General features: G+C 41.9%; 1 protein-coding gene across 5 annotated transcripts in view; it reads left to right on the top strand.

The window, feature by feature from the left end:
• Window positions 1-27,989, top strand: part of FAM13C (family with sequence similarity 13 member C) — a 142,023-nt gene that overhangs the window by 75,443 nt on the left and 38,591 nt on the right. For all 5 annotated transcript variants that reach the window (XM_030941264.1, XM_010367049.1, XM_030941262.1 and 2 more), the window contains one exon: window positions 10,368-10,431. In XM_030941264.1, coding sequence (XP_030797124.1) covers window positions 10,368-10,431 — 64 coding nt within the window. The remainder of the gene's footprint in view (window positions 1-10,367; window positions 10,432-27,989) is intronic.

Below are 27,989 nucleotides of genomic sequence, written 5' to 3'. Positions count from 1 at the left end.
ACATGGGGCCTGATAGCCTGCGTGTTGATTCTTGGATTTTGTCTAAGTCTAGAGGAAAACCACTGGAGTTTATAAACAGGAATGACAGACTCAGATTTACATAAAAAGACCACTCTGGGTACTGTGTGTTGTATACTGTACTGTGTGTTGTATGCAGGGGTATATCTTGGAAGCTAACATATCATCCCTGTGGGAGGTGCTGGTGACAATGAAGATGGAGGGAAGATGACAGGTGGAGGATACAGACTCGTGACTCTTTCCTTTTGGGAGAGAAAGAAAATCTTGAATAGGGAACAGGCAGCATTTAGGCTTGATTAATATTAATGCCTACTCAAATCTCATGTGTCTTGAAAAATATTCTTCTGTTCCAAGAGCTAACCTGATTGATACTTTAAAAGTTAAAGTGTTGCTAGTCTGAGTATCAGTTGTAATATCAGAGGAGCCAGTATGATACATAGTTACAAATATTCATCAGCTATTCACCTGTCATTTAAATTCCGAGCCCTCCCCCAACGTGGCCCATCATTTGTGACACTCTGTGCCCTTCACTTCATCGGTTCCTGATCTAAATCTTCATTCGTGTGATTAGGCTTTTCTCTTTCCCCCAACTGTAAGCTCCAAAAGACAGAGATTGTGTCTACTTTGTCACCACTTTCTTACTTGAGGTTCCTCTTGAAGGTGGATTCTGATAGGAGGACCTGGGTACAGGAAGGTGGCCCCAGGAAATAGGAACTAGGGAAGGAGGAAGAGCCCACAACAGGTGTGCAACTTGGTAGGTTGTCATCTGAGCAACTGGGGTCTCTCTGAGGAACTGTGTAGACAGTATCTCAGACTTATCCCTCTGAAAGTTGAGTGGGGGTCTGCAACATTTATTCACACCCCCACTTCTTTTCTGGCTGTGGGCTGCTCCCAGGGGAGTTAAATCTGCCACACATGCAGGCTGAGGGAATTAGCCCTGCCTGGCAAAAAGCCTTGAGGCAGAAGAATGAAGAAACTTGGCAGATGCTTGAGGTGGGATGAGGGGAGCAGGCAGAAGTGTCCTTGGAGCTGAAGTATTAGTTACAACCACTCTGTCTCCTGGGCTGAGCACTGCCTGGCACATGGAGCAGGTGTCTGATCATTGTTTACTATGTGTATGGAATGAATGAGGTGATGCAAGCAAAGTGCCTTGTAGCCTGCTCAGCAAACCACATGCTGCTATAATTATTACTCCTAATAATGTCTTATTTGGGCCTCTGCTCTCGCTCATTCACCAGGAAAAAACCTGCTGGATCCTATGTCCTCAATATTCCATCCAAAATGTGTTCTTTATGGTTCACAGTGCCTTTTAAACCACACCCATGTCTACTTTACCTACACTCTGCCAATTCTGAAGCTGGCCCTGTGCACCTGACTCACTGCTCACCCATTCTCTGGGCATTGGCTGCTTCTAGTCTCTGTTCCAGCTCACCAAAGTGAGAAGTGGTACCTTTTCCAGGACAGCTGGGCTGCCCCATATTTGAAGTTTTTCATGGTGTTTTGAGGGGCTCAGCCTTTCCCTCTTTGGGAATGTGTTCCCTGGGGGACCAGGCCAGAAACACCATGTCACTCCTATACTCAAAGAAGTTCCTCCCTTGTGCCCTTTAGCCACTGGTGTCCTCCCAGGCTGTTGCACTTGGACTTTTAGGATAGTGTTCCCCAGTTAGGAATCCCCTAGAGTGCTTGTTAACTATATGTCGTCATCCCACTTTTCTGGAAATTCTGATTCAGTAGGTTTGGGTTGTGGCCCAGGAATCTCTGTTTTAATCATACTGGCTGATTCTAATCTTCAGAGAAGTACAAGGTGTGAGGTGGTGGTTGGGGGAGTTGGCTTCTGGGAGGGTATACTGTTGGGGATCAGTGTTCTGTTTCTAGCCACAGCATCCTTGGGAGTTCATTGGCCTGGACAAGTGGATACATGGGTTAGGAAGTCAGTTTCTGAACATCCGTGGACTTCTAGTTTTGTTTTCTTTTAGTAGTCTCTCGGGGAATAATTTTAAACACTGTGGCTTGGTTTCCTTTTAATCTTTGAAGTTGGCTGCTTAATATTTGACCCAGTCCTTTCGCAGACATTTAGTAAGAACCAATAAGAGAATGTCTTCAATGTGGTTTTGACTCTCTAGAGAAAGGAACTTTCTATTTACTGGTATTAAGGGCTGTTATTGTTTCTAATAATATTACTGGAATTTATTGGCATCTTGTCTGTGTCTGCATATAGAGCTATTGTTTGTATATAAAGCATGTTTTGCTCAGAGGGTTGTCCTCTTGGGATATACCTTTTGTTTTCAAAAGAGTTTCAGGAAACACCAGTCATACAGCCAGCCAGCAGTCATCCGGGTATACATTAGTGTATCCCAAGTATTGCTTTCTAATTAATTTTTTAATGCAGTAGAATATCCTGAATTCTGAAGATGTGATGGGAGTCAGCACTGCTCAGTCTAAGGCTCTGATTCTATGTGAAGTATACTGAAAAGTGTGTTGGATGCTCTCCTTTTACTCTTTCTGCCCAGGTTTTCTAGGTCGTGGGTTCAAAAGCTACTAATTAATCTTTCATAGATCTCTTCAGGGAAGAAATGCATTTGTTATGGGAATGAGCGTCATTCCATCCTCCAGGCTCTGCTAGCATGCTATAGATGGAGGAGGGAGCATCAGTTATAATTACTTTACAGACTCAGGAATATATAAGAATGGGCAGCTGCCCATAACCCTGGGATGAATACTTTATTTACAAACATATGAGTGCCTCCTGTGTGTCATATGCCAGGCTTGGCCCTAGAGATAAAATGTTAAGCAAGGCTCCTATGGTCCTTGCTCCACAGTGCTCACCATTGTGAGAAATAGACAATCAAATAATTATACAAATACATGATTAAGAACTAAGACCTGCTGCACAGCAGACGTAGAAGATCAGAATACAGTGAGAACATATATATGAAAGGGAGACCTGATTGGGAGCTATCTAGCATCCAAAGTATGAATGAGTTACTTGGGAGAGAAAGTGGAGAGGGAGCAGCATTACAGGCACGTGTGAAGGCCTGCGCTGGAAAGGAGCATGGTGCCTCCACAAAACTGAAAGAATGCCAGTGTAGCTGGAGTTCAGAGAGGGAGTCTGATGCAAGCTAAGGTTGAAGAGTGGGCAGATGCTAAATTCTTCAGGGTGTCATAGGATACTCTCAGAATTTTGATTTTTATTTTAAGTATAGTGTGTAGAAGGGTAGTGAAAGATCTTGTGTGGATGGTGGCCTGAGGAGGGTAGAGGGGAGGTAGGGAGACCAGGGAGGAAACTACTGTCATTCAGGTAGTTCAAATGAGAGGTGCTGGTGGCTTGGCCCCAGATGGCTGTGGTACAGATAGACGGGAGGGGACAGACACAAACATTATTTGGGATAAGAAATTGAGAGGCTTGTTAATAACTTGGTTATTGGGCTTAAGGGAAAGAAAAGTGTTAGATAACTGTCAGTTGTCTTCAATGAGCCATTGCCAAGATGGGGAAGCTTTTCACTGAAATAGGAAACACTTTACTCTGCTAATTTAATTATAGATAGTTAAAACATTGGTATAAATATACAACTGTGAGCTAAAATGTGGCGTTTTCACAAATTATCACATCCTGCAGTTTGACACTGTCCTTAGGCCAAGAAAAATATCTTAATGCTTAGTTGGTTTTATTGTTTTGAATTCCAGTACACCTCCTGTGAGAAGGCCACTATAAGATGACCCTACAGGCTGACTCAGCACGAGCTTTAGGGTTGCAGCAAAGTGGAAACATCAAATATTTTTAGAAAAGTTGTATTTCAGTGGGCTATCCACAAGTTTGCAGTTTGAATCCAGGTGAAAGCTCTTTTCGTATCAGCACACAATTAAGTTTTGCATTTCTCTGTTGAGAAGTATTTTTTAGTTTGAATTATATAGTGGTGGCAGCAGTAGTGGTGGCAGCAGTGGCAGTGGTGGTGCTGGTGGTGGTGATGGTGATGCTAGTTGGTGGTGCTGGTGCTGGTGCTGGTGGTGGGGGGTGATGATGGTGGTGATGCTGGTGGGTGGTGGCAGTGGTGGTGGTGATGGTGGCAATGGTGATGGTGATGGTGATTGTGGAGGTGATGGCAGCAGTTGTGGTGATGGTGGTGGTAATGGTGGCGGTGGTGGAAGGTGATGATGTTGATGAATGGTGGTGATAGTCATGGTGGTAGTAGTGGTGGTGATGGTGATGATGGTGTTTGCGGAGGTGATGACAGCAGTTGTGTTGGTGGTGTTTGTGGTGATGGTGGTGGTAATGGTGGTGGTGGTGGAAGGTGATGATGTTGGTGAATGGTGGTGATAGTCATGGTGGTAGTAGTGGTGGTGATGGTGATAGTGGTTATGGTTGGAGGTATCACATGCTTATCACTACTGAGGGCCGTAATTGGGCTCTGAGGAGTGCAGGCTGCATTTCTCATTGCCAGAACCTGGACGAGAGGACAAAGGTTACACTGGAGTTACTCTGACTGGCTGACTCATTGTGGTCCCCTTTAGAAGCATGCATTTGATATATATTTGCTTAGTTACTTTCCTATTATTGTTTTGGACACAGGCGGCAAGAGAATTGAAGGGAGTGTTCAGTGTGACCCAGTTTTTGTGTGTAGGCCAGCTTCCAGGAAGGATTGTAAATGGTTCAAGCCGTATATTTAAGTATCTTAAAAAGAAGGGAGTTTGAGATGGCTAGCTACTGTTCCAGTTCTCCTTCATCCATTGCTAAACTTCTCCAGTGAGAAGCTTCATTTATTTTTCCTCTTCTACTATAATCTTTATCGTTTTCAATCCAGTGGCCTTTTCTTTTCTCCCCTTCTGTTTCTCATTATCTCTAGGTGACTTTGACACTTTGTAGCAGTGTGAGCCTGGGCCATTCTCCTGCATGTCCTGTTCTTCTTGCCTTGCTTTCTTTTTCTCCATAATACTTAGCATCTGGTGCATAATAATCACTGCTTTATTTCTTTTTGTTCTCCTCCTCCCATGAGAATATAAGTTCCACAAGGGCAGACTTTATTTTATCCACTGCTTTGTTCCCAACACCTGCAACAGTACCTAGCACATAGTTGGTGTTTAAAAAATATTTGTTGACTGAATGGATGAAGTATTTAACTACCCTTTCTCCTATTAGGTCAAATAGATATAATAATGCTAGTCTCATACGGTGACCTTGAAGATTAAATAAAATAATGTAAGTAAACTGCCTGGAAGACCCACCCTGGGGTAGTAAGGGCTGGTGAATTGAAGTCATTCTTGGGTCCAGTTCTTTCTCTAATTTATCTGTCTCTTGAAAAGGTATATACTGAGAAGGTGCTAGGTTCTCTGCCTAGCATATAATGAAGGAAAAAGTGATGCAGAATGTGCCCATATGACCTTACCTGTGGCCACTGTACACCATCGAAATTATCATCACCCCCTTCCTCTGCTGAACACACTTAGAGTGCCCAGTTCTAGGGTGAACCCTGGCCGGACATTTTTACTTCTCTATTTCAGCCTCACTTCAAATGTCTAAATCTGAACTCATGAATTGCCTCTTTATGAAAAACATTACATGTTTTTCTGACTTCGTTAACAAAAAAACCTACCATTTTCCTTGTCACACAGACTCAAAAGTTTGTAATAATTTTGATTACCCCATCTCTTTCACTCCATACTTTGAATCCACACCCAAGACTTCTTGATTGCTTTTATCATTGAAAAATGTCTTTTATCTGTCTCTGCCTCTCCAGTTTCTCACCACCATTCTTCTTTTTTGTTTGTTTGTTTTAGAGATGGAGTTTTGCTCTGTCACCAAGGCTGGAGTGCAGTGGCACGAAATCAACTCACTGCAACCTCTGCCTCCCGGGTTCAAGCAATTGTCCTGCCTCAGCCTCCTGAGTAGCTGGGACTACAGGCGCATGCCGCCACACCCAGTTAATCTTTTGTATTTTAGTAGAGATGGGGTTTCACTCTGTTGCCCAGGCTGGTCTAGAACTCCTGAGCTCAGGCAACCCGCCCGCCTCAGCCTCCCAAAGTGCTAGGATTACAGGCATGAGCCACCGCACCTGGCCTCTCACCTCCATTCTAACATCATTTGCCCTGATCCTTGATTTGCTGAAGTGGCTTCAAGACTCAGTGTTCATTAGCTTTATTATCATTTAAGATTTTACTAGATTCTAAGTCTCCTTAAGGAACTGCCTCTGATTGTCTATTATTGTTTCCCCAACACTGGACCAGGCACACAGTAGACATTCAGATGGTTAGTAAATTAAATTATCTTTGATGCTCTAGACTACAGTTCTCAAACTTGTTCTGGAGGTTTATCTAATGGTTAAGAGTAGTTTCCTTGGAAGATCATGTGAGTATATTCCATGTAGGCTCTTCTCTATATCTCACTAATATATACCATATATTTTTAACAAAGTATATTTCTGTTTCTTTCCATGAACGTTTGCTACTTGGTTATTTGTTTTACCATCTGCTGTCACTCATCAACACGGAGCTTGCACCAAAGCCCTAGAAAAATTTGTATTTGAAGAGTGTAAACCGGAAAATATTTTTTCTGTTAGAGAATACCACTCTTCCATTTTGCTGGTGCTACTCTGTAGAAACATAGTTTGAGAACTATTGAGGGTTACAAAGAAACTACGAGCCATTCAAAGTGTTAGATGTTACTGAGTATGGTGGGTGGATTAACCCCTGTCTCCAAGACTGCTTTTGCCTATTTTGTGGGAAAGAGCTATTTTGCATTTTCTGATGCACCGAAATCACTGTTTGTGGCTCAGGGGATTGATGGATATAAGATGTGTGAGCCAGCAGTCTTCCTCCTCACCCTCTTTTTCCCCTTGAGCTGTCTATGCCTGAGCGCGTGGTTGGGAGCCTTAGCGTCTCTTCCACCCAGGAGGGAAATGCTGGTTTGTTCAGGCATGGAGTACATTAGTTTGACCTTCACAATTTTCTTCTGTTACCATCTCCTGAACTTTTCTCTTTAGAAATTGTTTGCACAGTAAGCAAAGCTTGTAGAGTAAAAAAAAAAAAAAAAAAAAAAAAAAAAAAAATTATATTCTTAAGAATATTTTAAAGAAGTTAGGCTCCTGGTATTTCTAAATGTGCATCATGACATTTAGATATTGACCTTGTTTCCCATTTAGAGGACATATATGCTTTCTTCAGGATTCAAATTGGAGCAGAATAGTAACTGTAAATAATTAGATCCCCAAAGAAATCTTTTTATAAATGTTAACACTGAAAAATCACTTATTCCTTAAGATAACTGTCCTTTTCATAAGGATAATAACTATGTTAATATGTTTATTATATAATAGTATTCAGACTGTTTCAGAAACACTTGAATTCTATTTAATAGAATTTAACAAATGATTTGGACCTAAGGATCTTTCAACAGTGCAGTTTTGTGTATTTTATTTTTGTTTGTAAGCTAAAGAAAATTGACTTACTGTAGGTAGATATGCCTAAAGTTCATTTTCATCTGTTGTCAGCTATGTAGTGGCAAAACCCAGCTTTGCCATGTGTCTCAGTCAATTTAGTGTTGGTATTGCAGAATACCTGAGGCTGCATAATTTATAAGGAAAAGAAATTTATTTGGCTCGCAATAAGGATCACTGAAAAGGCTAAGATTGGGTGGCTGCACCTGGTGTGGCCCTCAGGCTGCTTCCACCCATGGCACAAAGCAAAGGGGAGTTGACTTGAACAGAGATCATATAGTGAGAGAGGAAGCAAGAGAGTGAAACCAAGGAAGCCAGACTCTTTGCAACAAGCTGTTCTCTAGGGAGCGAATGTCTTCCCTTCCCTTCCCTTCCCTTCCCTTCCCTTCCCTTCCCTTCCCTTCCCTTCCCTTCCCTTCCCTTCCCTTCCCTTCCCTTCCCTTCCCTTCCCTCCCCTCCCCTCCCCTACCCTCCCCTCCCGTCCCTTCCCCTTCCCTCTTCCTTTCATTTATTTTAAGTTCGGGGGTAAAAGTGCAGGCTTGTTACATGGGTAAACTTGTGTCATGGGGGTTTGTTGTAAAGATTATTTAATCACTCAGGTGTTAAGCCTAGTATCCATTAGTTATTTTTTCCTGATCCTCTCCCTCCTCCCACCCACCACCCTCTGAAAGGCCCCAGTGTGTGTTGTTCCCCTCTGTGTGTCTATGTGTTCTCATCATTTAGCTCCCACTTATAAGTGAAAATATGCAGTATTTGGTTTTCACCCAAAATTATGAAAACCTTGGAAGACAACCTAGGAAATACCATTTAGGACACAGGCCTAGACAAAGATTGCATGACGGTGATGCCAAAAGCAGTTGCAACAAAAGCAAAAATTGACAAATGGAATCTAATGAAAGAGCATCTGCACAGCAAAAGAACCTATCAACAGTGTAAACAGACAATCTACAGAATGAGAAAAAATTTTTACAAACTACGGATCCCTCAAAGGTCTTAATATCCAGCATCTATAAGGAACTTAAACAAATTTACAAGAAAAAAAAACAAGCAACCTCATAAAAGAAGTGGGCAAAGGATATGAACGGACACTTTTCTTCTCCTTCTTTTTTTTTTTTTTTTTTTTTTTTTGAGACAGAGTCTCACTCTGTCACTCAGGCTGGAGTGCAGTGATGCGATCTCAGCTTATTGCAACCTCCGCCTCCCAGGTTCAATCAAGTGATTCTCCTGCTTCAGCCTCCCAAGTAGCTGGGACTACAGGCGCCTGCCACCACGCCCCACTAATTTTTGTTTTTTGGTAGAGACAGGATTTCACCATATTGGCTAGGCTGGTCGCAAACTCCTGACCTTGTGATCTGCGCACCTCAGCCTCCCAAAGTGCTAGGATTACTGGCATGAGCCACTGCGCCCAGCCAAACAGACAGTTTTCAAAAGAAGACATACATGGGGCCAAAAAACAAATGGAAAAAAGCTCACATCACTGATCATTAGAGAAGTGCAAATCAAAACCACGATGGGAACAAATTTATTTTTGAGTAAGAACTAACTTCCATATCCCTCCCTTGTCACAGATCCCATGACCCAAACCCCTCCCACTAGGCCCCACCTCCCAACACTGACACACTGGGGATCATATTTCAACATGAGTTTTGGTGGGAACAAACCACATCCAAACTATTGCACCGTGGTACCCAGCAAATATTATAACATTTATTGTGTAAGTTCAGAAATAGGATGAAATTTCCATAAGCTGTCTTCAGTAGACAAATGGTATCTTTCTGCAACTGTATCAGATCACATTCATTCAATCAAAAAGAATTACTGAATTTTTAATAGGTGAGATTTTAGCAGTATAGAAAATAAACATAATCAATACATCCTTGGAGCTCACACTTTACTGTGAACATGCAAATAAGTGAATAATTTAAATAGGAAGTGCTAAGAAGAAAACGTATAGGACAGCTGTTGGGTCCTGCCTCAGCCTCCCGAGTAGTTGGGACTACAGGCGCCCGCCACCTCGCCCGGCTAGTTTTTTGTATTTTTTAGTAGAGACGGGGTTTCACCGTGTTAGCCAGGATGGTCTCGATCTCGTGACCTCGTGATCCGCCCGTCTCGGCCTCCCAAAGTGCTGGGATTACAGGCTTGAGCCACCGCGCCGGGCCCTGTGTGTTTCCTAAACAAAGGAATGAACGCACAAGACAACACAAGACAAGAAAAACATGGCGGCCGCCCCAAAGGACACGCTCTGCTTTATTTTATACAGTCGTTTGTGCAATGTTACCAAGTCACAAGACACATTGTTGTTTTTCTGACCTTTCCCTGACTTTCTGGATTTTCAAGATGTTTACATATAAACAAGCCCCCAGGGTCTGCTGTTTGCAGCTGGCTTGTACCGGGAACACCCTGCTTTGTTTGCAAGAGCAGGACTTATTGGGAACATCTCGTTTGCAAGCACGCAGTCCTCTACAGACAGTATGCTAGAGAGTGAGGGTGAGGGCATGTCTAGTTAGGGAGGCCTCCTTGGGGTGGTGCCATGTGAGCTGAGCTGATGCATACATGGTGATAAAAGTGAATTGTATGCAGATCCCAGGGGAGAGCAGTCTGGGCTCAGGCACAGTAAGTGTGAAGGTTTGAACAGGGAGCAAGCACTACATGTTCAAGGAACAGAGAGAAGGCCAGGGTGGTTGGAGTATGGTGAACAAGGATGAGAGTGGTAGCAGAGGGGGCCAGGAAGCTTGTCAGGGTTCAAGTGCTATAATGTGCTACAGGCCATTGTAAGGAGTCTGTATTTTATTCTACAGGCAGTGGGACACCACCAAGGGTTTTTTTATCAGGGGTACAGCCAGATTTGTAGTCACCAGGTTCACATGTACATCATTGAAAAGTCTCTTTTAAATGGAAATAATTTTTGTTTGTATTTTATAGAATAGACCAGAGGACTGTCATTTGGCCAAAGGATGCTTTTGAAACTCAGCAGGACTTAAATGAGGTAGGTGCAATCATTACTGGTTATAAGAACATTAATTAGCCAATCATGAGTTTTACCATTCTTTTTCACAGTACTAGGAATTTGTGCTGATGAAAACTTAGTATTTTTGCTTTTAAGTGAACTTGTAATACTTATAGTTCTTTGTTCAATTGGTAATGTTTTTCCTTCTTCTGGAGCAAACATATTTAAGATATTGTTTGTGAGGCGGCTCACGATGTCTTGGCCCTAACCCAAGTCCAGCAGTCATTTTGTTACACTCTTTTCAGCTTTTCTTCAGGATTATATAACCATGGCTGTGACAGTTAACATTTGTAAAATTTTCTCTTAATTTTATTTTGTCTACATCTCTGTTTTTCCTAACGGCTTCTGCAGTTTCAAACATAATCATGCTTACTGCTTATCCACTGAGAATGATATAGTTTGGTGTTTGCAATGTGATTTTCTTAGTAGACTTTGAGACATGAAGCCATATTTTCCAATCCAAATGATTTCCCACCAAACTGGACATCATGATGTTAATTAGCTTGTTCTGGATTTTCTTTGGAATATGTAATTGAATTCTCCTGTATGAAATTAATGTAACATAATTATGATATCTATTATTATGAATGCCTTTGCTTAAGACATTGGTTTGGAATACTCTGTCTGGCTCTTCTTGTCCTCATTGTAAATTAAGTAGTAGTGGGTGGTATTTAGTATGTCTGATTAGGGTCATAGCAAAGAGAGTGAAAAGATCTGATGATCAGATGCCAAAAAGAGAAATGATGGGCTTTAGGCAAATTGCTTATTTGATGTTTTGAAGATGCATCGCTTCCTCCTCTTCCTTTCCCACTGCACAAAAAGGGTATTTCACTAAATTTAGGTGATTTTCTTTTTCTTTTCTTTCTTTTGGTTAGAACTTGGTAGAAAAAATAGCTAAAAGTAAACCAGCTGCTTGGTTAAGCCAAGTTAAATAGCTAAAGTGGTAAAAAATGTCCTAAAGATAAGGACACAGAATTGTTATTTTTGTGTGCGTGCATACAGACAGGCTCCAAATTCTAATCTTCCTCATGGTAATGAGTGAAAAAGAGTTTAAGAGAAAAGAGGCAAGAGCCTGAATCAGTGAATGCAGCTGTCCACCCCACCGTGAACAAGCAAAATGCTAGCTGTAAAGGAGCAAAGGTTTGTTTTGACATAAGTGACTAGAAAAATTAGGTGACTGTAAGAGTCAGCTCATGACAACTTTCGAGTATTTGGGAGAAACTGTTTCTTGAGCTGCAAACCCATAAGGATGCTGAGATCACTTGAGCATTCCCAAATCGCAGTTGTGAAAAGCTATATTTGAAAATCTGCTTTTCCATATTCCTTCACTACATTGTATTTGCAAATGACATGAAGTGTGTGCCAGCTTACTGCACTGATTGCCTGGGCGTAAGAGCGCTGGATAGAGAGGTCCATCTAAAACAGCAGGCAGCACCATATTTTAAATGTGCATGCTTCCATGCAGAGGTGACGCTGCTGACCCAGACTGGTTGAATACATTATGTGCTGACAGTGGTTTTCTTCCATCAGGGGGTGAACTATATAGATTGACCCACATTCTTTCACACAGTTTCTGTTGTGGCCAAAGTTTGGGAGACCAGAAAAAAGCCTTGGGGAAACTTGAAGGAGGTGCAGTATGAATGGGTCAGAGACCATCAAGGAGGGTGAATGTGTTCCCACTCATAGATTGAAATGTCTTATGTCATTCCCAGCATTTCCCAACTTATTGAACACCAAACTCTTTTACAGAAGAACCACCTAATCACATTTCTTTAGGCGACAGAGTCCCTATGGAACACAAATGGGAAACATTGCTATAATATTTTTAATGGGGATAGAAAATATATACAGAAAAGTACACAGGTCATAGGTATACAGCTGAATGAATTCTTACAAAGTATGCAATCAGCACATAAATCAAGAAACAAAATATTACCAGCATCCCAGATGCCTCTCTGTAATTCCTTCCAGTCACTACTCTCCTATGAAGATAACTAGTATTTTTTAGTGTTTTATTCATGGATACACTCTTTTGTGTCTGGCTTTATTTGCTCCATGTTACGTTCATGAGGGTCATTCATGTTTGGTCTATAGTCGTGGTTTTCATTTGCTTTGCTGTAACTTATTGTATACTTGTTTCTGGTTGTTGACTATTAAGAGCTATTGTTATCTATTGTATATATATTTATTACTATGAGGTGTTTTCTGGCCTCTTTGTATAGCTAACTTTTTACAGGAGTATGCCTCCCATCTCTAAATAAACATGTAAGATAGAACTTTTTGTTATGTTAGCTCTCTTCATTGGTTTTTGTTCCTTTATTTTATTTATTCACCACCTGCCCACACATCCTTATAAAGAACCTACCAGTTCTGTAACTGCACTCTGTTCCATACCAACTTGCAAGTCTAAAACCAAAAAAGAGTTTCTTGAGCCTCACGAGAATCATGGTCCACAAATTTTTTCCAGATATTTCCATATGTTGTACCTAAGTAATAATTACAAGATGCTACATACATACCTTATATATTCCTCAAATTTTACATCTGGTATTTCACTTCTACTATTTGTACTTCTTTGTCCACTTGCTCTGTGACTGACAGATGGGGCTCAGCTTGATTCCAGAGCTGGCACTTGACCCGAGGTCTTCTCTGCCTGGCACGGTGATACATGGTGTAGCGTATCCGCGTATGTTGTCTCTGTGTGTGTTTCTCATACTTTCCTACTGGGCTGAAGAGCTCACTAACTTCTTGTTTCCACTTGGCATGAGTATAGATTTGACACCTGCCAGTCCCATTTTTCTTCTACCAGCCTGGAGCTCCCAGTTTTTGACTTTGAGTCTCTTGATAGGAATTGCATTTTTTATTTCACAGTTTTTGGTATCTCTGGGACTAGGATATAGGAGTTTTTTCCAGAAAAAAAACTGAATAAATCTCCCTACTGACATTCACCTGAGCTGTATGACTCTATCTCTATAAGACATCAGATTTTGGGGGTTAGGATCTTTTGAATCCTGACAGGAAAATTTTGTAGACTTGAGATCTGTCAGTGTCTCATCCACCTTAAACCTTGGTCTTAGTCAGTCTGCCAGTCCGTGTAATTCATAAGGATTCAATAGATCAGAAAGGTACTTGAAAGATAAAATGAAGAAAAATGATTGTTTTACTCTCTGTATGCTTGTAGATCACATTCCTTGATTCAGTTCCAATTAAGAAAAATAATATATTTATAAAGAAAACTAATGAATCTCTCCTTCCCTGGGAAAAAAAAAAGCCATATTGGGTCCTCAAACTACTGTTTCCAACTCCCAGACTATATATGAAATAGCACCACATCAACTTCTTTTAGTTTGCATTTGTAAACTAAAACTACCAAGAAAAAATTGGTAGACTCAACAGTGAGGGTCAAAAGGGGATGATAATCTATTCTTCCCACCTTGCTTCCCCACTTCTAACTCTGTAGGAAGTTTTGAACTGGGCTAAGTCTAGGTGTCCTTTGGGCGATTTTTTAAAGTTTAATTAGATTTTTAAATGACAAGTAATAATTGTACATTTGTATATATTTATGGGATACAACGTGATGTTTTGATAAATGTGTACATTGTAGAATGAACTAATCAGGTGAATTTGCATATTCAACACTTTGAATATGTATCAGTTCTTTGTGATGAGAACATTTAAGATCCTCTATTTCAGCTAATATACAATATATTGTTATTAACTATAGTCACTGTGTGGTGCAATAAAACACCAAAACTGATTTATCCTGTCTAACTGAAACTTTATACCCATTCACTAATGTCTCCCCTTTCCCTGTCCACCTCCTCCCCACCAGCCTCTAGTAACCCTATTTTACTCTCTACTAAAAGTTTGACTTTTTTAGATTCCACTTATAAGTGAGATCATATATTGAAAGTGAGGCCTTTCAATTTTAACATTCATTGATTCTACCCCTTTTCCATTTTCCCAGTGCTTTCAGAATGTAGCCATAGCTTCCCATCAGGGATGGAATAAGGAAAACTAAGTGACTCATGGTTAAGGCCTCCTCCTGGCCAACCCACCATCTGAAGCCTTATTGGGGAGTGAATAGTAAGTAGTGCAATGGAAGTGATATATGTGCTTAGCACAGTTATTTATCAATCTCACACAAGAGAGAGGCCACATTATTGTAAGTGAAGAATTGTGATCAACTGGGGATCCGGAGTGGTATGGCTGGAGGAGGCTGAAGCTCTGGGTCACCATGGGCCTTCTTTTCTTCTTTATTATACTCACCCAACCCAAGTCCTATGTCATATCATACAGAAGGAAGCGGTCACCTCAAAAACTGATGGCCTCTGTGCTCAGGAAAAACACTTTATTTTCTTATCTGATAGATACTTTGAAGGTATTCTGCATTTACCTTTTGGATAAAACAATGTCAGTTGAGTGAATATGAGTTTGTTTTCATTTTACTTCTTACCTGGAATTTCAAGGCCATATAGGTAAGGTCAGCCACAAGCCAATTGACCTCGAAGGAGAAGCTTTGGTGACCTTACATGGATTACATATTTCCCTTGTCTTTAAGGCTTATTGGCCATGAAACTGTCTTGTGCTGGCATTGACCATCACTATTGTTTATCTTCTCCAGGCCTAAGAAGGCAGCTTATAAATCTGAAAAAAATAAAACAATCTTGTCATGGGTTAATGGGTTTACCCAAGAGAGATGTGTTGAGCACAAAGAAGCAGATGCTAAATCCTGGAATGTGAAAATGGATAAATGTTGCATCAGTCTTTTGCACACCAATAAACTCTATACCTCCAATGGTGAGGATTTCAAGGTAGCTAAGACTTAAGGCATCAGTGGGAGGAATACTTGTAGGTGGGTATACTGACTTTTTTTTTGTCCCCAGAATCAAACCATAGAGACAGCTGTCTGTCTCTCCCATGTATGTTTCTCACATGGTAAGGAGTCTAAGTGGGATGCCTCATTGTAGGAACATAGAAAAACGTAAAACCTTAATAGAATTAGGAGGACAGAATAAGTTCAGTTGCAGGGAGTGAACGAGATAGAGGGGATGGGGACTATGTTTAGAAGGTTTGAGATTCTGAAGTTTATGGCAACTTGCTGAGGTGGCCAGCCATAGTGAAGTGGAAGAAACACTGGAATTGAGGAGGTTGAGGAATTATGAAGCCAGACATTAGCATGATTGTCAGCCTGGACATTGAAGTAGCTGAGTATGTCAGGGACCACTGATGGAGAGTAAGAAACCAACCCATATGGAAGTTGCTGAGTCCTGTAATATCCAGGTCATGGAATGGGAAAGGATAGTGTTGTCTTTTGTAGGGGAGAAGAAATTGGTAGACTCAACAGTGAGGGTCAAAAGGGGATGATAATCTATTCTTCCCACCTTGCTTCCCCATTTCTAACTCTGTGAGGTAGAGGGTAGGAAAGAGAAATGATTTTTCAAGGTGGAGAAATTTCAGTCATGTTGTTACTTCATGAGGAATGTTAACACCATCACACTGGCTAAGCCATTTCGCCTGGTAACTAGTAGAACCTAAAGCATCTGAAAAAGGCAAGCACAAGTTCTCTGATACTGCATTGTGCTCCCTTTATGAGTGCTTAGCCCACTTATGGCCAAGGTTGTGATGTTTTGAATTTTTGCAATCAGACCTTGGCGATGACCTTGAGCAGTAGGATATAAATAACTCCCACATGCTGAGCATTCCAACAACGGAACACTAGGCATAAATGGGTTAGAGTGAGAGGATAATAGCATCTCTTTAATGGTAAGAATATTACTGTAACTTACTCTGAAGAATTCATTATAAGTGCTCTTTGTGTTTATAGAATAAGGTAGAAATATTTTTGCTGTTAATTGACCCTACAGGGCATTCTAAAGGTGTGTTCTGCCTCTGTTACTGCTTTGAAATTTAGTATTGACTTTATCAAAAATAGTCAGGAGATTTCCAGATTTGTGTTTGTCATCGTCACCTTCACTGGTTATTGAGGAACCAGAGGAAGAGAAGATGCTCACAATGGGCATGGATTCAGACTTGTGCTGTGCTATATTCTGACTGTGGTTCTACCATAAGAGGACAAATTCCTTGGGAATACCATTAGAATCTAGAGGAAGAGGCTATCTTATAAGAAACAAATGTAATAAATTACTAGCATGCAACAGATGTTCAGTAATGACCTGATATCAATATTAAGAAGTTTAACTTTGAATTTGTAATTGCAATCTTATTCTATAAAAGAGATACCTATTTTTATTTAGCTTGGTATGAAAGAGATGATTTATTTACCTGAAATCAATATGAAAAATTAATTTTTCTTCATATACTACTGTTAACTCTTATCTGTTCAATTATGCTGGTCATAATAACTAAACTTTAGCCTCAATGTGAAAGATATCTATGAAGAATCCTTTAATATGTTAATTTTGTTAAAAGTAGGACAATTTATACACATGCGGTGTCCCTCTTTGAGTCAGTATGCATGTGTCTGTGTCTTTGTGTACCTCCATGTGAAAGACTAGATTGTGTTTTTATTAGCATCCACAGTTTAACATATAGGTATTTTGGCATCAAGCCATATCAGGCCTCAAGATGGTACGTATTGTTTTGTTCAGGATGTGTTTCTTCCTCAAAATTGTGTTAATTTTGTGAAAATGGTCAAGAAAGAGGCTTCTTAGGCCTTTAACATTCTTGAGCTGACTGAATGGTATTATTTCTGTAAGAATAGGCAGCTGTATTTTTGTATTCAAATACAAACCCAGTCTGCAGGGTTAGGCCTTAATTCAGGATTGATTGAAGATGTTTTACAAAGTATCTGGGATTCTTTCCATGTGACTGAAAGTCAATTCAACTTGGTTTTAATAAGAACAGGATGTTATTGATATATATCTGAAAGCTTAGGATCAGGATAGGCTGTATGCATGGCTAGGTCCAGGGATGAAAACTCATCACGGAGATGCCATCTATTCCTATCTCTCGGTTCTTCTTTTTCTATATTGGCTTCATCTTTATTTAGGTCAGCCCCTCTCTAGGGACAAATTATTTAGTCACTAATTCCAGTGTATATTAGTTTTCTATTAATGGGTAACAAATTACCAAGAACTTAGTGGCTTCAAATATGTATTTATTAGCTCACAGTTATGCAGGTCAGAAATGTGGGTGGACTCAACTGGGTTTTCTACTTAAGGTTTCATGAAATTGAAATCTAGGCACGGCTGGGGTAGTTTCTTATCTGGAGGATCTGGAGAAGAGCCTCCGTCCCAGCTTCTGCACATTGTTGCCTGAATTTAGTTCCTTGTAGTTGTGCAACTATGTGTCCTGCTTCCTTGCTGGGTGTCACCTGAGGGCAGCTCTCAGCTTCTAGAGGCTGTCACACTCCCCCTCCTCACCCTTTATCTTGGAGTCAACAACAGCGTGGCAAATCCTTGTGCTTTGAATTTCTCTGATGTTGTCTTTTGCTACCAACTGGAAGAAATGCTGTGCATTTTAAAGGTCTCCCCTGATTGGTCCAGGATCAGCCAAGTAATCTGTATCTTTGGTCAGCTGAGTTAAAGCTTTAATTACATTTGCAAATCTCTTCATAGAAGTACCTAGATTAGTGTTTGATTATGTTATCAGGGTATAGGAATCTTGATGGCTACCTTTAGGATTCTGCCTACCACATAGTGAAATAACAGCCTCTCCTTCCTAGTTCTAAAAAGTCCCATATTTGAGTCTCATTTATCTGGCTTGGGGCATGTGCCCATTTCTGAATCAGTCCCTGTGATGATGGCGTTTGGAATAAGCTGATTTGTTAGACTTGGGCCATATTTCCCACTTAGGATCTAGGAGTGCTGTTCTCAGAAGATGAGTAATTAGATGCTGGGCTGCATAATGTTGGTCTCTGGAAGCATGAACTCCAAAGTAATTTTCCTCTCTGCTGGACCCCTGCAGGATGCCACTTGACGTTTTTCTGGTATGGTTTTTTGAGTTGAGGTAGAGTCACCTGTCTACCCTACCAAGGTTTGTTCCTCAGCTGGAACAGTATCCTATGATTCATTTAATTTTAGACAACTTTTGTTATCAGTGTCAATGAGCACATCCTGTAGCCAACATGGTCACTGTGTGAACACGAGTTCTCATTCCCAGTTGAATGAACTGCATGGCAAAAAAGCTCTGAATTACTTCCAGGTCTGGTTTATTCTGCCCCATTGTTCAGATCCAACTATTCAGCCTGCCTTCTTGTCTCCAGGGAAACCAGATCTGTGGGCCTCACCCTCAGGGGAATCCTTAGTGTGGTGTTGGCAGAAAAAGTGGAAGCCATGTCAGCAGCTGCCTCTAGTTTTCCGTGTCTGGGAACTGCCTCGGAGAAGCATCAGAGGTGTTGGACTGAGCAGAGGCATTGAGGCAGGACTTGCCTAGTTGACCCACCTGTGCTGCCTTTTGCCTGGTAGCCTACCCATCTCCCCAACTCCCCTGCAGCTTTGCCCCATTGGCTCCTCCTGTTTTCTCTGGCATGACATCTTGATCCTTTTTCTTGTTGCTCACTCTTTCAGGTATTTCTCTTCATACTACTAATTTCCTATTCTCTCATGGAAGGCTGGAAGGAACTGTATCCAGTTCAGTGGCTCCTAGGGGCCAGCCTGTGCTATAGTTTTTATTGCTTTTTGGTGAAAGTATAAATATAAGATAAATGAATATAGTGAGTTTTTTTTTAATAAAGTCTATGAACAACCTTTCACTTAGACATTGTTCTTAAAATTTTCATTTTGTGAAGAAATGATGGGGAGGGGATTTGTTTTCTTTCTCACGTGCTCTCACTTGGTGAAATATAAAGTTGACAGCTTTCATAAATATATTCTGCTCCACCTACCCCTGCTAACTTTTAGAAAATATTTCTGCTGATTTGAAGACCAAATTTTTCCTGAGAACTGCGTCCTTTGAGACGTTTTCTTCTAAGGGTAATTCATTCTTTCAGGAGGATTTATTGAGAAGCAAATGTGTACCCAGCTTTGGGTCTGGTACAGGGGTGAGGTGCAAGAGCTGCAGTACAAGAATGGACTTTGTTGTCCTCACTTCCCAGAGGTTTATAGGGACACACATCAAGTCCAGACATCTGGCCTTCCTAGCCTTGGCACCTATTGTCTTTTTTAGGACATTTTTGGCCTTCTGAAGATTATAAAACTCAAGTTTATAGAGAGACAAGAGCTGAATTTTTTTATTTTCTTACAAAATATTAGATTTGAAAACCTAAGTGTCTATCAACAGAGAAATGGATAAAGAAAATATGGTACTTATATACAATGGAATATTTTCCAGTCAGAAAAAAGAATGAAATACTGTCATTCACAGCAACATGGGTGATCCTGGAGAAAATTATGTTAAATGAAATAAGCCAGTCATAGAAAGATAAACACTGCATGTTCTTGCTCCTGTGTGAATGCTAAAAAAGTTGATCTTGGCTGGGTGCGGTGGCTCACGCCTGTAATCCTAGCACCTTGGGAGGCCAAGGCGGGTGGATCATGAGGTCAGGAGATCAAGACCATCCTGGCTAACATGGTGAAACCTCGTCTCTACTAAAAATACAAAAAAAAAAAAAAAAAATTAGCCGGACATGGTGGTGGGTGTCTGTAGTCCCAGCTACTTGGGAGGCTGAGGCAGGAGAATGGTGTGAACCTGGGAGGTGGAGCTTGCAGTGAGCCAAGATCCCGCCACTGCACTCCAGTCTAGGTGACAGAGCAAGACTCCGTCTCAAAAAAAAAAAAAAAAAAAAAATTATCTCATAGAAGTAGAGAGTAGAATAGTGGTTACTAGATGCTGGGACGGGTAAGGGGGAGAGAGAGATAGGGAGGGATTGGTTAAAGGATATAAAATCATAGCTAGATAAAAGGAATAAGTTCTAGTATTCTACAGCACTGTAGTGTGACTCTCATCAACAATAATTTACTACGGGTTTTCAAATAACTAGGAAGGAAGATTGTGAATGTTCCCAACACAAGCAAATGGTAAATATTTGAGGTGGTGAATAATCTCATTATTGTGATTTGATCACTATATATGTATCAAAACTCACCATGTGCCCTATAAATATGTATAATTATTATGTGTCAATTCAAAATTTAAAAATATATAACTAAAAATTAGTATTTGAGGAAATGGCCATGCTTTCCAATGTGACCTGCCATCTTTAAAGGCATAGATATACATTATTTCATATGGCATGTGATTTTATGATCAGTGAACACCTACTGATTTCTAATATTCATTGAATTTTAGAAATTGAAGGAGTTAAGGTAGTGTTATCAGAAAAAGTACAGGGCCCATGAGTCAGCATCATTTGGTGGTTTGCCCTGTGACACAGAATGAGCCTGATTAAGGGCCCAGTGGGCCATCTCCTGTGCTCTCATCTTACTAAGTTTAGTTTTGAAGGCAAATATTTTTCAGGGCTAAAATAAATGCAAACAAAGCCACAAAGAAGCAACCATATGGGTTACAACCCAGACTAGCTTTGGACTTTAGCCCTTGGGATTTAATTAATGTTCTGGGAAAAATGACTAGTTAGAGGCTTTTCCATCTTAAGACCTGTGCTTTTGGATAGTTAAAGTACTAGTAATTCCATTGAGAAACTATTGAAGTTCATTCCATGAGTTGTAAGTGAGACACATTGTATTTTCAGAAAAATCAGTCTTACTATCTAGAAAAGCTCAGAGTTCTGCTTTAAAGTGGGAGTTTATAAAATGGTATTATTCTCTCCCAAACATCTTGTTCTTATTATTCATTGAATAAAGTGAACATAATAAGGATATCACAATCAGGTGAAATCAAGTATAGGATTCCCCCTTTCCAGGTTGAAGTCATTTAGCTTAAGGGAAATGTGGGTTTTATTATTGTGTATTGTGGCTAGGTTGTCCTTGTTTAAAAAGAATTGCTGATAGGAGCCGAATAAGACCTGGATCTTCTTGTCAACAGAAGGCTCCTTAAGGTGAATAGCTTGTTCTCCTACATTGAATTTCTCCTTTGGGAGGTGCCGGGGAGGGAGGGCTGAGCTCCTGAACAAAGGGAAGCTGGGCCGGGCTAAGCTGAGGTGTGCCGTGCTGCAAACCATGCTCAGACACGAGTGACGCTGTCCCCAGAGGGATTCGCCAAAAGTCCAATGTGTTTACTTTAGGGGAGGGATAAATTTGGCTTTGTCTTATAATGGTCGACATTGGGAGAAGTCCCACTTTGTTGGCAAGAACATCAAGAAGTTCAGGAAGCAATACCTTCTTGCTTCTGAGCACTTCACACCTTATACATCCTGGTGGGGGTGGGAGCAGCTCTCAAGGGAACCAACCGAAAGATAAAAAGGCAATGAGGTAGTCAGAGGGCTGGGACTCAGAGAAAAGCTTTTGGCCCTGGGGCAAGTAGAACTAAGTGGGCAACTGAGACATTTATAGTGTGTCAAGGCCCCAGGGAATAGGGACCTTGGACTTCTTGTGTTGAAAGACCCTGCCTCAGACCTACTGAACCAGAATCTCTAGAATGGGCATGTCCTGGGAGCGCACGTCTTTCGTAAACTCCCCTGTGATTTTTAAGCACTTTAAGGTTTCTAAACCAGGGTAGTAGGAGGGCTCAATATTGGATACTCAGAGATCCCCGCGCCTCCCTGCAAACACTGGCTAAAGGACCCAGAAAAACAAAACTCAGATACAGTGGCAGTCTTTTTATTGATTGGCTCTTTTCTACACATTGTGCTAGGATGCAGCAGTAAACAATGGAGGCATAGTGCTAGTTCTTATGGAGGTGAAAAGAGCCAATAAACAATACACAAAATTACAAATTATGGCGAGCCTTGTGAAGGAAATAAACGAGATGCCAAAAGAGACATTAGGGGCCCCCTGCTGAGGTAAGATAATCAGAACTGGCTCAATAATTTGATGGGATTTTGGCCATGAAACAACCAGAGCTGAGTAGGGTCTGGGGAGGAGGGGCAGAGAGCAGGTGAATCAGCAGATGGAAAGGAAGGGTGTTGTATATATGTGGTGGGCATATATTCGAGAAACATTGAAATTCAGGGAAGAAGAGTGGTAAGTAAGAATGGAGATATTTGGAGACCCAGTCATGTCCCCAGTATTGAGCAGATTTCCAACTTGATTTGTGTCATATCATCATAGGGAATCTGTATGCAATTCTTGGATAGATAAAAGAATGGGGAGGAGGACTAAACCCTTTCATACGAACTAAATGTAAGCGGTGCCTGCTCTGGGACTGGTGAATTGCAGACAAAGGCACCCTAAAATAGTATTTAACCATCCAGCCTGTGTGGGTGTTCTCTATTTCAACCCAACTAAAGTGGGACCTGAGTAATTGTAGAGGAGAGAAAATGAGTAGAGTATTTTCTAAAACAAGTAGCATATTCTCCATTATGTAAACGGAAAAAATTAGCTTTTTAAAGAAAACCACACCTACGTTTCACAGACTTCTCTCTGGCTTCTTTCTTAACCAGATAGGATAGTTGGAGCAGCAGAGGTGGTCATTGTTCTTTACTGGGCCTGTTAGCCCTTACTCAACTTTCTTGCAGATTCTAGACATTTGTATGAGGAGACTTTGGATATAAACCAGGAAAAGTACTAGCAGGCTGGCCCTGAGTGATGGGCTTGGGGAGCCAGGGGAGCCAGGGGAGTGGAAGTCCTATCAGAGATGGCTGGGTTGAGGTGGCACTAGGACTGTAGGGGTTTATTAGGACCCAGAATGAAGGGTCCTGCATCTTTCTGTAGAGGGAAAAGCATGTTCCTACATTAAAGGTTACTAAGTCAGGCATGATAGAAGTGAAATGGGTGGTTAGTAACTCACTCCCTGGGCTTGCTGTTTCTTTTCTTTCCTCCATAGCCCTATGACAATAATAACTGTCATGACTGATTTGTTTACTTGCTTATTAGTGATCTCCCCGCTAGACTGGAAGCCCCACGTGGAAGGGGCTGCTAATAGCCTCATACTGCAGAGCCTAGTGCAGCTGTTGCATGGAAAGCTGCCTGGCTTTCCATGTGGAGCTGGATATGTGGCATCATGCCTGCAAGGTGGACACAAACTCTGTACGTGCACTGCAAGCTGTCCTGAAGCCTTCTTGGGGTGGCTCTGCAGGGCACAGACGTGGTAGGACAGATCACCCATCCACTGGAAGGACATGTATGTGACAGTGGTGTAGATCAGGGGTCTCCAACCCCGGAGCCATGGACCAGTACCGGCCTGTAGTCTGTTAGGAACTGGGCTGCACAGCCAGAGAAGATGAGCAGTGGACAGCGAGCTTTACTGCCTGAGCTTCATCTCCTGTCAGATCAGCAGTGGCATTAGATTCTCAGGAGTATGCACCCTATTGTGAACTGTGCATGCGAGGAATCTATGTTGCACACTCCTTATGAGGATCTAATATCTCATGATTTGAGGTGGACCAGTTTCATCCCAAAACAATCCCCGTTCCCAAGTCCATGGAAAAATTGTCTTCTGCAAAACCAGTCCCTGGTGCTAAAAAGGTTGGGACTGCTAATGTAGATTACTCATAGACAAATCTCTCTGTCCCCTTGTCCTGGGTTCCTTGATCCTCAGAACAACTATCTCTTCATAGACCCATCCCATTCAGTGTGTCCAAGTCCCCACCCTCTGTTCAGGAAGAGTTATGAGTGGCCCATGGTGCCAAAAGGCAGACTGTCCTCAGGTAGTGGGTCAGTGAAGGGTGGGAAGGAATATTACTGAGGACAGCTGGTCTGCAGAGTTTCTTCCACTTTGCCTTCTTGTCCTCCATTTACAACAGTTCGTTTTCCCTTCTACTTGGGGATCTGCTTGTTTCTCCAGATCTTCATCTTTTGTCTCCTCTTCCATTTGCCACTTAATTTCTTCCCCATTACTCTAAGCTTAGTCCTATCTTATAGCTAAAGAAGCAATAAACCAGCCGTACGACTAGATCTCCTTTGACACTCAGAGTCTTGCTTAGTGTGAGTACAGTGAGGGAGAAAGTGAAAGAGGAAGATGGATGAGAACAACCGATGGATGTTGCTGCTTTTTTTTCCCCCTGTTGCCCAGTCTGGATTGCAATGGCATGATCTTGGCTCACTGCACCCTCCACCTCCTGGGTTCAAGCGATTCTCGTGCTGCAGCCACCCAAGTAGCTGGGATTACAGGAGTGTGCCACCATGCCTGGCTAAGGTTTTATATTTTTAGTAGAGACAGGGTTTCACCATGTTGGCTAGGTTGGTCTTGAACTCCTGACCTCAAATGATCCACCCACCTTGGCCTCCCAAAGTACTGGGATTACAGGGGTTAGTCACTGTGCCCAGCCACCAGAGGATACTTCTAGCCATAACTGGGTCATGGCATTAAACCTCTCTTCCTATGGGAGACCAGGGATCTCTGAATGTGAACTCCTGTGCAGTGAAATTCTTTGAAACCTATTTGTGTTGTCTGGACATTTGGTTCCGTTCCAAATACAGTGTCTAAGCACCCACTCCATGCCAGATTCTGTGCATCCATCTCCAGTCCATGTGCCTGTTTGCTTTTCTCTCCTTTCAAGTTGTAAGGAGACTTAGAAGTCATGTAGCCTAAGGACCTTGCTAGGCAGGTGCAGAAATAAGACCCTGGGGGGTAAAGTGATGAGTCAAGGCCTCAGTGTCAGTGTGGAGTACAGCCTTGCCACATGGCCAGAGCTCTGTCCGGCAGCCTTTGGGGTTTGGAGATAGTCATACTAAACACAGAATCCGGTCCTTGAGTGTTTGCCACATGCTGGTGCTCTGCAAAGTGCTTTCCAGCTTTCCATGATTTCCCTGTGTAATTCTGAGAGCATCCCTTAGAGCAGGTACCATTGTTGCTGCTACCCTGCCCCTTTTTTAGAGAGGACATTAAGGCCCAGAATAATTAGGATGCTTGGCCAAAGTCAGACACATGGTATGTAGCAAAGCTGACATTCTCTCTCATTCTGTGGGAACCTGAAGTCTATGCCCTCTTCTGCTTTGCAGAATCTACAAGAGCACTTATAAATTTGAGACAGGCAGCTGGTTCTAGAATTTTAAAAAAGAATGAAAGGTAAAGTTAAAGAAAGAAAGAATACCATTCTTTTTACTTTCCTTTCATTCACTTTTAAAAATTGTTAAATACATCTAACCTAAAATTTATCATTTAACTTTTTTTTTTTTTTTTTTTTTTTTTGAGACAGAGTCTCACTCTGTCACCCAGGCTGGAGTGCAGCGGCATGATCTCGGCTCACTGCAACCTCTAGCTCCTGGGTTCAAGCAATTGTCCTGTCTCAGACTCCCGAGTAGCTGGGACTACAGGTGCCCCCACCATGCCTGGCTAATTTTTGTATTTTTAGTAGAGACAGAATTTCACCATATTGGTCAGGCTGGTCTCGAACTCCTGACCTCAAGTGATCCTCCTGCCTCTGCCTCCCAAAGTGCTGGGATTTTTTTTTCTTTTTTCTTTCTTTTTTTTTTTTTTGAGATGGAGTCTTGCTCTGTTGCCCGGGCTAGAGTGCAGTGGCCGGATCTCAGCTCACTGCAAGCTCCGCCTCCCGGGTTTACGCCATTCTCCTGCCTCAGCCTCCGGAGTAGCTGGGACTACAGGCGCCCGCCACCTCGCCCGGCTAGTTTTTTTGTATTTTTAGTAGAGACGGGGTTCCACCATGTTAGCCAGGATGGTCTCGATCTCCTGACCTCGTGATCCACCCGTCTCGGCCTCCCAAAGTGCTGGGATTACAGGCTTGAGCCACCGCGCCCAGCCTAAAGTGCTGGGATTACAGGTGTGAGCCACCATGCTCGACCTTTTGTTCTTTTCTTTTCTTTCTTTTTTTTTTTTTTTTGAGATGGAGTCTAGCTCTGTCGTTCAGACTGGAGTACAATGGTGCGATCTTGGCTCACTGCATCTTCCGCCTCCTGGGTTCAAGCAATTCTCCTGTCTCAGCCTCCTAAGTAGCTGAGATTACAGGTGCATGCCACCACACCCAGTTAATTTTGTTATTTTTTCATAGAGACAGGGTTTCACCATGTTGATCAGGCTGGTCTCAAACTCCTGACCTCAGGCAATCCACCACCTCGGCCTCCCAAAGTGCTGGGATTACAGGCATGAGCCACTGTGCCTGGCCACCATTTAACCATTTTTAAGTGTGTAGTTCAGTGGCATTGAGTACGGTCACACTGTTGGGCAACCATCACTACCATCAATCTCCAGAACTTTTTTCATCTTCATATATATAAATATATATATATATAAATATGAAGATGAACCCCACCTCCCGGGTTCGAGCGATTCTCGTGCCTCAGTGTCCTGAGCAGCTGAAATTACAGGCGTGTGCCACCATGCCCAGCTAATGTTTATATTTTTAGTATAGACGAGGTTTCCACATGTTGGCCAGCCTGGTCTCGACCTCCTGGCCTCAAGTGATCTGCCTACCTCAGCCTCCCAAAGTGCTGGGATTTACTGGCTTAGGCCACTGCTCCCAGCTTCGATGAATTTTACTACTCTAAGTATCTTATGCAAGTGGAAGTATACAGTATTTATCCTTTTGTGACTGGCTTATTTCACTTAGCATAATGTCCTCAAAGTTTATACATGTTGTGGCATGTAGCCTGTGTCAGAAGTCCTTCGTTTTGAGTGTTGGACAATGTTCCATTGTATGTGCATAACCACCTTTGGTTTATCCATTCACCCGCTCTTGGACACTTAGGCTGTGTCCACCTTGTGTTAATCTGTTAGGTCTTCCCTAACAAATACCACAGACTTGGAAGCTTAAACAACATAAATGTATCTTTTCACAGTTCTGGAGACTAGAAGTCCCAGATCAAGGTGCCAGCAGAGCCTCTTTCCTTGTGTTGCAGACAGCTGCCTTCTCGTTGCATCTTCACATGGCTTTCTTTCTGTCTGTCTCCCTGGTATCACTTCCTCATCTAACCCTAATTGCCTCTTTAAAGGGGTTGTCTCCAAATACAGTATCATTGGGGGTTAGGGCTTCAACATGTAAATTTTGTAGATACACTATTTTATCCAAAACATACCTCTTGGTCATTGTGAGTAATGCAGCCATGAGTATGGGTGCATGAATATCTATTCAAGTCCCGCTTCCAATTGTTTTGGCTAGATATGCAGCAATGAAATTGCTGGATTATATGGTAATTCTATTTTTAACATTTTGGGAGCCCATCATTCTGTTTTGCATAGTGGCTGCACTGTGTTACGTTACCATGGCATTATTTGTTAATCTTCAGGGTAGTTTTGCTCTTTTTGAGAGGTCACTGATTTCCAGTGTCCTCCAGTAGGAAACTTGCCTGGAATCTTTCTGTTTGCCTTCCAGCTGCTTGTTTACTAAATACTAAATCCTCCCAGAAACTTGGTGTCCCTGCTCCTTCTGCAGCTCCTGTCAACAACCTCAGTTCTTACTTCCACACTCAGCTGCTGGGAAAACATCCCAGAATGGAAGAGGAAGCCAAAAAAAAAATGTCTGAGTCCCACACAGGTGCTTCACATGGGCTCCCAGGCAGCAGCACCTGAGCTCTTAGGAGGTTTGTGCCAGGTCCCACCCCATCTCCGGGCATGGCAGAGGT

Source organism: Rhinopithecus roxellana, chromosome 11 (assembly GCF_007565055.1).
Source record: "Rhinopithecus roxellana isolate Shanxi Qingling chromosome 11, ASM756505v1, whole genome shotgun sequence".
NCBI lineage: Eukaryota > Metazoa > Chordata > Mammalia > Primates > Cercopithecidae > Rhinopithecus > Rhinopithecus roxellana.
The sequence above is the reverse complement of the archived record's forward strand: the minus strand, read 5'-3'. Positions and strand labels throughout refer to the sequence as shown.